General features: G+C 56.0%; 3 protein-coding genes across 3 annotated transcripts in view; 1 reads left to right on the top strand and 2 right to left on the bottom strand.

The window, feature by feature from the left end:
* Positions 1–503: 503 nt before the first annotated feature.
* Positions 504–1,714, top strand: PHACADRAFT_188077 (uncharacterized protein). The gene has a single exon (XM_007400715.1). It carries the CDS (start codon positions 637–639, stop codon positions 1,642–1,644), a length of 1,008 nt encoding a protein of 335 aa, XP_007400777.1. The 5' UTR covers positions 504–636; the 3' UTR covers positions 1,645–1,714.
* A 418-nt stretch (positions 1,715–2,132) lies between these two features.
* On the bottom strand, positions 2,133–4,453 carry PHACADRAFT_263833 (uncharacterized protein). Its single transcript, XM_007400714.1, has 4 exons — positions 4,279–4,453; positions 2,680–4,222; positions 2,353–2,618; positions 2,133–2,273 (listed from the first exon to the last, which is right to left on the bottom strand). The coding sequence occupies exons 2-3, from the start codon at positions 4,218–4,220 to the stop codon at positions 2,453–2,455; spliced, it is 1,707 nt and encodes a 568-aa protein (XP_007400776.1). The 5' UTR covers positions 4,221–4,222; positions 4,279–4,453; the 3' UTR covers positions 2,133–2,273; positions 2,353–2,452.
* Positions 4,454–6,640: 2,187 nt separating this feature from the next.
* The window catches only part of PHACADRAFT_213424 (uncharacterized protein), a 5,138-nt gene continuing 3,656 nt past the window's right edge, over positions 6,641–8,122 (bottom strand). The window contains exons 15-19 of the mRNA XM_007400713.1: positions 8,067–8,099; positions 7,957–8,014; positions 7,556–7,908; positions 7,211–7,498; positions 6,641–7,157 (exon numbers count right to left, since the gene is read on the bottom strand). Coding sequence (XP_007400775.1) covers positions 6,999–7,157; positions 7,211–7,498; positions 7,556–7,908; positions 7,957–8,014; positions 8,067–8,099 — 891 coding nt within the window. The 3' untranslated portion in view covers positions 6,641–6,998. The remainder of the gene's footprint in view (positions 7,158–7,210; positions 7,499–7,555; positions 7,909–7,956; positions 8,015–8,066; positions 8,100–8,122) is intronic.

The following is an 8,122-nucleotide window of genomic DNA, read 5'->3' as shown; positions in this document are numbered from 1 at the left end:
GTTGTCACCTCGTTCGGCGTCGTCACCGTCGGCAAAGTCAGCACCTCTACACTCGCTGCGGACACCCTCAAAATTGCCGAAGGCGAGAAGAACTTCGTGTCCACGTTTGCGTACGAGGTCAGCAAGCACCGGTGCTACGAGCGCGAGCTCAAGGGCTTAACCAAGAAGGTTGCGTATTGAGTAGTAATTTTGGGGACGGACTTCGTGTAATTTTAAGACTTTCAAGAACCATGTTGTGAGAGGCCATATCTTTTGTGTCATTGTGTATTTGTAATATAATGACAGCAAAGGAACAGAAAGCGTTGGTACAACAGCTGTTGGACCGTGTGAAGAGGTCTGTGACTTGCCAATTGTTGACAATATCGGCAGGTCATGGATGCATGGCCGTCCTCATCCATTAAACAAGCGCCAAGCTCAGACCGTCCCGGCAGACTTTCCCAAATCGATCAATCTTATATAGTGTTTATTGTGGCGTACGGTATTGTTAATCTTAAACCATCATCCAGTCCTCTGAAGGCCTCTAACGGGCGGCCTAGCACTCCCCAGACGCCATCAAAATTGAAGCAAAATTCTCTGAAGCCAAGCGATCTTAGAACATCACACACTCAGCATACCCGGGCCTTAGACTGTTTCAACATGTCCCAAACGTTGGAGTATCCGCAGCTAGGCGGCGAATACTGCGAGCTTTCCCCCATGTCCGATATTAGTGACCGCACAGAGCGACCGCGGACGTACGAGCCCTCTAGCCCATCGGAGATCCTAAGGAGCTCTCGCCACATGGACCTGATAGACGATGACGGTGAGCCTCTCGCCCCCACCTATTACAGACCACCTGAATACAACTGCCACCCAGCAGGCTCCTCAGGCTCTTCCCCATCCCCCACGACGCCATGCACGCCCATGCAGCACGCCGGTTACAGCGGGCAAAGGCCGCTCATGCTTAAGCCACCCGTGACATGCCCACCTATCACGCCATCGAGGTCGCGGAGCACAATCTCCCCATCGGTGGTGCCAGCTGCGGCGTACGCGGCGTACTTCGAAATTCTCGCGTCAGGCAACCGCCGCCAGTACGGCCGGGCACAGGAGATGGGGTACGCCCTCTTCCCCGGCTCGACGCCGCCGAACACGCCGTCGAAGGCTGTGTCTGCGCGGACGAAGCCACGGAAGCTCTTGCCACTGAGCCTGTACGGAGACGCGAGATCCGACGCCGTGACGGTGCCGGATGAGAGTGATGATGAGGTTCACCATGTGGACGTCGAGTATCGGGACGAGGCACGGGGTGTGGAAGAAGAGTTGCGCACTGATAGCTTCTGGATGGAAGACGCTATCTTGTCACAAGAGGAAATTTTCCACTATGAGGAGGGCATAAGGGAGCAGGACAGCGTGGAGTATAATTTAGTTCTTTGTCGAGCCATACGTGAGCTGCTCACCGCCCGTCCCAGTATCCGTGCCTCAAGTTCGCATCCGAGCAGCTGCGATGTTAGCGATGGGGAGGAGCGAGAGGAGCAGGGGCGCCATGACACGGGGTGCGCAGTGGGAAGAGGTGAAGCGAAGGCTTGGCAAGACGAGGTGATGGCTCAGGGTACTAGTCTCGGCGAGGCCGCGTTTGCAAGACCCAGAAGGATGAAGGTGCACAGGTTCTGAGACGAGAGGTGGTGAGTGTATGGACTTTCTTCGCGGTTCAGCATATGGATCTGAAAGGTAGAATTTGAACGACGCGCTCTCTGCAGCTTGACGAGGCCTTCGTGCTGCTGAGTCTACCCGGTAGTACCGGGGAGAGAGATGTTGGGTGAATCCTCCACGACAAGCCAGCGAGTGCTCCATTTACACTATGGTCTTATTGTTCAGTCAGACAGTGGTTTGCCGTAGAAAGATGGATTCCATATTACTGTACTCACCCCTGTGACGACGCTCTTCACTGTATCTGTTTACTGTATACCTGTATATTGTACCCTTATGATCATGAGGTCTTGTATCGCATCACAACCAACCTGCCTCTCCGCCGCCTCGACTCTAGTATACCAGAGTCGGCCGCCATCGGACAAGTTCGGTCAAAGCTGCTTGCTCTAGAAGTTACTCGCTTGAACTACCTTGCTCGAATGAAAGGTAGGCGGCGTAATAATTGAAGCCAATCTATTGGGCACGTGAGTATCCTCACGGTAAACCTCCCTCGTGGACACTAAACAGCCGCTTCTGCATGAGTCGCAACCACATGCAGGCACGCGTTCATTAAGTTTCGTTGATCTGATACAAGTGTATTCAAGAAACATCATCTGTTATGTTGCGTCCCGGTAACAGAATGTTCTATTAATTACTTCACTACGTAGTCCGCGATTTGTATTTCGTACGCACGAGGTGACAGTCTCCCATCCAGGTTCTCTTTTTCTCTTTGTGCTCCAAGTAGCAGCATGCGAATAACCCAGCCTTAACCGTCGAAAGACGCACGAGCGCCTCATTCGTTCAGGTTCACGCTGCTCACGGTGACGGCCTCGTCGTGCTTGTTGGGGTCGTACGCTCGGGCCCAGTCGGGACGTCTACCGGCCATCTGGGCGCCGGTGCTCTCGCGGCGCAGCCCGCCGACGAGCGGGGGTACGAAAGACATGCTGTTCGACCGCGAGCTGCAACCACCAGTATCAGATGACCCCGACCAGTGTACATCAAGACCAAAGATATACTTACGACGAGCGCGACGAGCGCAGGGTCGGCACGTTTGACAGGTGCGCGAAGCTGCTCGGGAAGAGCGGATGCCCGGGTCCACGTTCCGCGAGTGCGTCGTACACGCTGTCCTTGTCGGACGCAGCGCTCAGTCGGCGCGGGCTGGGCGAGATCGACGCGCCGCGTCCAAGCGAGCCGACAGACGAGGAGCTGAAGCCATGAGGGAGGAGGATGGGAGACACCGACGGCTGAGCACTACAGGAGATTCGCAAGCCCTGCACGTCGGACGGAAGAGACGCTGGGAATTTCGCCGCATCGCCGGCGCCCGCGCCTTCTTGCTCAGCAGCCTCCTCGTCCTCCTCGCGCAACTCATGCAGCGAAGTCATGGTCGCGCCAGTGGTGGGGTCGACGGTGCTTGGCGGAGGGGGCGCAGCTGGTAGCACAGGCTCGATGGAAAGCTCTGTATCAGAGTCGACGGGTGAAGGCGGGGGGAAGGTTTGAGACCCGGAAACGGACCCCGTGACGACCGGGGAATCAGGCTCGAAGACGTCGGCATCGAGCATCTGGGAGTTGAGACCGAGGCGAGGAATACCTTGCGGAATGGCGATCGGTGCACGCGCTGAAGGAATGTACGCTGCGAGCGGATCGATCTCCTCTTCCAAGAGCTCATCGGTGTCGAGCTCTGGTGGGATGCCTAAAGCGCCCTTGGCACGCTCCCAGATAAGCTCACTACGGGGGCGGATACATTGCCTTGCTCTGTGGACCCATGTTGCATCGTCAATCTCTTCGCGCGGAATCTTCTTGAGCCAGTTCTCCAATTCAGCGTAGCTCCATAGTCTCGGGTCACTGTCCACGCTTGGGGTTTTCGCGTTGGGTACGGCACTTGCTGGAGCACGTGCGTCGGGAGGAAACGTCTGGGACAGCAGGGCAAAGAGCTTTGCAGTTGGAGAGGTGGAGATGAGAGAAGTAACCTCGGATGGCCTGTCAATGAAAGGAAGATATACATCGTCTGGAAGTGGGGTGAAGTTGACCGAGGTTGACCCGGCCAAAGGTCCAGAAGGCTTTGGGTGTGTGGAGTTGTGCGCCAATTCAACCAACTGCTCGGGGGAGAGTTTTGTATATTGGGGTAATGCGGAACTGCCTGCGCTGGGACGCCTGACGAGCCCGGGGCCCCCAATACCTCCGGGGGACGAAGGGCGCAGCTTGGGAGACCCAGTCGGACTAGACCGTCCTCCGCCTTCTCCTGCCTTGATTGGTGTGAACGACGAGAAGGCAAAGCTCAGACGCCCGGCCTTTCCCTCACTAGACGTGGAGCTGATCGATGTGTTGCTTCCATCGCGGCGATGCCTGCGGCCGCCGCTTTCTTGGTCTTGCTGGGGAACTCGGACGATTGTCAGCCTGCTAGACGACGACCGCGTTGGTTTGAAGTTGACGTCAGCATGCTGCCCCCAGGGGTCTGCTGCAGAGACTGAGCCACGTCTCGCAGAGAGTCTGCGGGAAAGTGTAGGACTGCCGGAGATTGGGCTTTGCAACGGGGAAGCTTCAACACTATTGGCGGCGGACATGGCTGCGATGTGCAGTCAAGCTTTCTGGAGTAAAGTTTGTGCACTTGTGAGGTCTCACCGAATGCTATTCGTGCGTACGAATACCCTCAAGGTGGTGCTCTATCTCCAGGAGTGATGAGTGCTCCGCGTCACTCGACCGTTGATATGCGCTCTTACAGGTCGGTACTTGGGTGTTTCGACGTGTCGGAGTCGTCGCTGATGTCGTTGTCGCTGTTGGCGGCGGTGAGAACGAGCGGGAGGGAGTAGAGCGTGGTAGAAGAAGAGGGTGCTGCAGGGGACATCGTCGACTGAAAGCGAATACGTCAAGGCTGTTCCAGAAAAGGTAGGCAAGTGTATGGGGAAAGTCCAGACCCCTGAAACCCCAGATCGTCGTGATGTAACTGCTTACGTAGGCAGATTCTATCATCTCAAGCGGCAAGTGCTGTGGTTGCGTCTTGCAACTCACTCTCGCTGCACACGACGCATGGATTCGGACGCTCTTGGCCCAAAGCTGGCAGATGGAGGCGACCAGGCACAGGATACACGTCTTGCAGAGCCTCCCGAAACCGAACATGCAGGACTGCACGACTCCTCGGAAATGTTAACAGACACACCACCATCAACATTAGTCGAGCCAGAGGTCCCCGACCCATTTGTGGTCGATGACGGCGACGATGACGATGAAGACGACGAGTCGCATCCTGACAACGAAGGAGACAAAGCGGCAACTCCAGATTTGCTAGAGGAGGAAGAAAACCCAGCAGCAGAGGATGAGATTGCTCTGGTCCAGTCCACGATTCTCGAACCTCTACCAGACTTGGACAAACCAGTTCCACCTCCTCCAACAGATAGCTTGCCTGGCGTAGAATCTGTGTCCCAATCAAGCCTAGCTTATCGTGATGACACAGAAAATAATGAGGAAGATGAACCGTCAGAAGACGACGAGCCTCCAGAGCTCTATCTTCCAGGCCTCATCCTTCCGACTATGTTCCTGCCCATACCTAATGTATGTATTTATTATATGTGCATGCACTGTCCATTCAATAACACGTTTCACAGACAGATCCCGTCACGAATTTACTCATCAAATATATTCCACCTGAACGCCGTCCCACGCGGGACGTAAGTGGTGAATGGCAACACACCGACTTCCATACCTTGGTGGTATGTGCTATGGATGCTACTAGAAGTGTCTCCTTGACACGTATCATCATGGCAGATGACAAACAGCTGGCGCGCTCTTGCGCGCATGGCCCGTGATAGGATCGTCTCCAGCAACCCGGGCGACGTCGGGCTGATCCTCGAGCTGTGGTCGCTCCGGCTCACATCTCTCTCACGGCTGCGCCTCTTCAACCAGACATCCGCAGAGCTGAATAACCTGTACTCTGTGCTCACGTCGAGCTCGATCCCGGCCGAGTCCTCGCCCGACGGCAAGCCGCGCGAGTACCTCTGGCAGAGGCTCGTGCCGTTCGAGCTCGAGGTCCTCCATGCGAAGACGCGCTACTGGGCCGGCGATCACATGGGATATGTCGACGAGCTTGTGGGGTTGATCGCAAGGTGCAAGCGCAAGGCGCGCGAGGCTGGCGAGGTTAAGAACCCGAGACCGCCGAAAGTGGGGCACGGCGGATCGCAGCAGAGCGAGAAGGAGAAAGCGAGAGAAGAGCGCAGGCTCGAGCGCGAGAAAGTGAGGGAGAAGGAGCGGGAACGCAAGCAGGAGATGTGGAAGGAGCGTGGCGCACGGGTGTGTTTGATCCTTGCAAGCCAGCTGTGCGAGATGAAGGTATGCGCGTGCCCATCTCTAGCGACATCCATTGTTAATATTTGTCTGGATAGGAATACATAAGTGCGACACGCCTCCTCCTCCCACTCGCACACCAATCGCACCCTTCGTCATCCGGCGAGAAGCTGACGTCCCCACACATCCTCGCCGCTATTGGGCGTATCCACCTTCAGGCAGGCGACCTCGGCAAGGCTGCATCGTGCTTTGCGCAGGTGGCCACACACGTAGCGCAGCGGGTGGAGCGCGACGAAAGCCTGGAGGACCTCGTGAAGATGAGCGACGCGCTTCTGGCGTGCGCCGAAGGGCGCTTCGAGGATGCAGAACACGGGTTCGTCGAGCTTGTGAGAAGTGAGGGTGAGGCATATGCCGTAGGTGTCCTGATTTTCCATCTTTGCACTATAGACTGATATAGCACCGAAAGGCGACGAGCAACCTCGCCGTCACGCTGCTCAGCCAGGGCAGGCTGAAAGAGGTACACCCCTCTCTCCGCTCACCCCCACCGAGACCGCTAATTTCCGAATGGCACAGGGCATCTACGCCCTCGAGCAGGCCCTGCGCCAGTCACCTGCGATGCTCTGCACCGCGGAGCCCTTCCTGTTCAACCTCTGTGCGTGTGTCATTTTGTGGGGTCGTAGATTTGTGCTGACGGAGCTCGTGAAGCGACGCTGTATGAGCTGCGCTCGAACACTGCGGCAGACAAGAAGCGGGAGCTGCTCATAGAGGTCGCCAAGTGGGCCGGCGATGGACTGAGGACGGCGTGTCTGAAGATGCCAACGTAGACATATGTCATACCCGTGCGCGAAAGAAAAGGCTCGGTGTTTCATACTGGGATATGACGAGTGTATGTGCTTATGTATTAGGTTCGCAAAAGGACACCTCGGGTAGACTTTGGCGTGTCATTTGAGCCGAGCCTCTACAATTTTCGGCTTATAGTCTGCAATGTGTTCGATGCATGTTCGCGGAGTAAACGACGAAGGGAAAACGGAAACCTTTTGCCCCTTGATTGCCACTTCCAAATCTCACACAGGTAGGAAATCCGAACGCCGCCAGCTCGACACCCATCTTCCAACAAGCACAGGCCAGTCTATCTTGGCGATGTCACGGGTGCACGTCGTCACCCGTTCGGCAGCAGAAAGATCGTACACTGGCTCGTCGTTCCCATTTGGATGGTCCACATACTGCCGTAGAGCGTTAGAACATGTTAACTCAGCCCTGATCTGCATCAGCGTACCTCTTGCCACAGGTCTAGGAGACGAGCGGTGGCAGGATCCAGGCGGTCTTCAGCTTGTAAAGCCCTTAGGCGAGACATCCATTCGGTAGGGGCTACCTTCTGGAAGGAGAGGCCAGAGGAGGAGAGGCAGGATAACAGGTCGTTCCAAAGAAGCTTGTTAGGATTCAAGACGTGGGCAATGGGTAAGTCACCATTCGCTGAGAACTCCCGGGGAAGTGAAGTGATAGAGAAATTCGCAATAAGCATGATGGCTCGAGCTGCGATGTCGAAAGGCAGCAGTGATAATTTCTGAGAAGAATATTCGCGTCAAAGCTCGCACAGGATAGGGCCAGAATTGCGACGAACCTCGTTCGCTAGTGTCGGGAGGCATCCCGTGTACCGCAAACTAGCAATGAGCAGTGGCCATGCCTCGCTCTCGTTCCAGATTCCGTCTTCAGTATCGCCGCACAGCTGCCCTATGCGTGCGACGGCCACACGACCTGCCAAAACGGTCTCGTGCGCGTTCTGGCACAGGTGTTCAGCGACCCATTTCGACCGCGCGTAGCCCACAGGCGCAGCAGCGCTTTCGTTTTCCGGGAGACGCTCGTAGACGACGTTCGCCTCGTCCACGGAGTTGAGTGCGGCAGATGTTGAGGAACAGAAGACGAGGCGAGCTCCTCGTCGGGAGCGGGAGGTTAAATCTAGCAAATTTCGCAGGCCTAGAATAAATGCGTGAGACGTGCGCCGTTCAGCACATCAGAGCATACCTCTAAGTGCTGGCTCGAAGCTCTCAAGGTTCAGTGCAAAGTTGACCGGCCAAGCTACCTATGAGGGCATTTAGCCAATAACGAGCTACTGTGGCGAATGTAGAACGCACATGGATCACGGCAACAGTCTTTTCGACCATCTCCTGGAAGACATCCTCTCGCAATC

This window comes from Phanerochaete carnosa, assembly GCF_000300595.1.
Source record: "Phanerochaete carnosa HHB-10118-sp unplaced genomic scaffold PHACAscaffold_11, whole genome shotgun sequence".
In the NCBI taxonomy this organism is placed as follows: Eukaryota; Fungi; Basidiomycota; class Agaricomycetes; order Polyporales; family Phanerochaetaceae; genus Phanerochaete; species Phanerochaete carnosa.
Note: the sequence above shows the minus strand (reverse complement) of the source record. Positions and strands in the feature narration are given on the sequence as shown.

What these genes read in the sequence shown, in the direction of transcription:
- PHACADRAFT_188077 (XM_007400715.1), top strand. Translation starts at nt 637, where the DNA reads ATGTCCCAAACGTTGGAGTATCCGCAGCTAGGCGGCGAATACTGCGAG.
- PHACADRAFT_263833 (XM_007400714.1), bottom strand. Translation starts at nt 4,220, where the DNA reads ATGTCCGCCGCCAATAGTGTTGAAGCTTCCCCGTTGCAAAGCCCAATC. An exon ending in CTGCGCTCGTCGCGCTCGTC is followed by an intron (nt 2,619 to 2,679) that starts GTAAGTATATCT and finishes TGGTGGTTGCAG; the next exon opens with CTCGCGGTCGAACAGCATGT.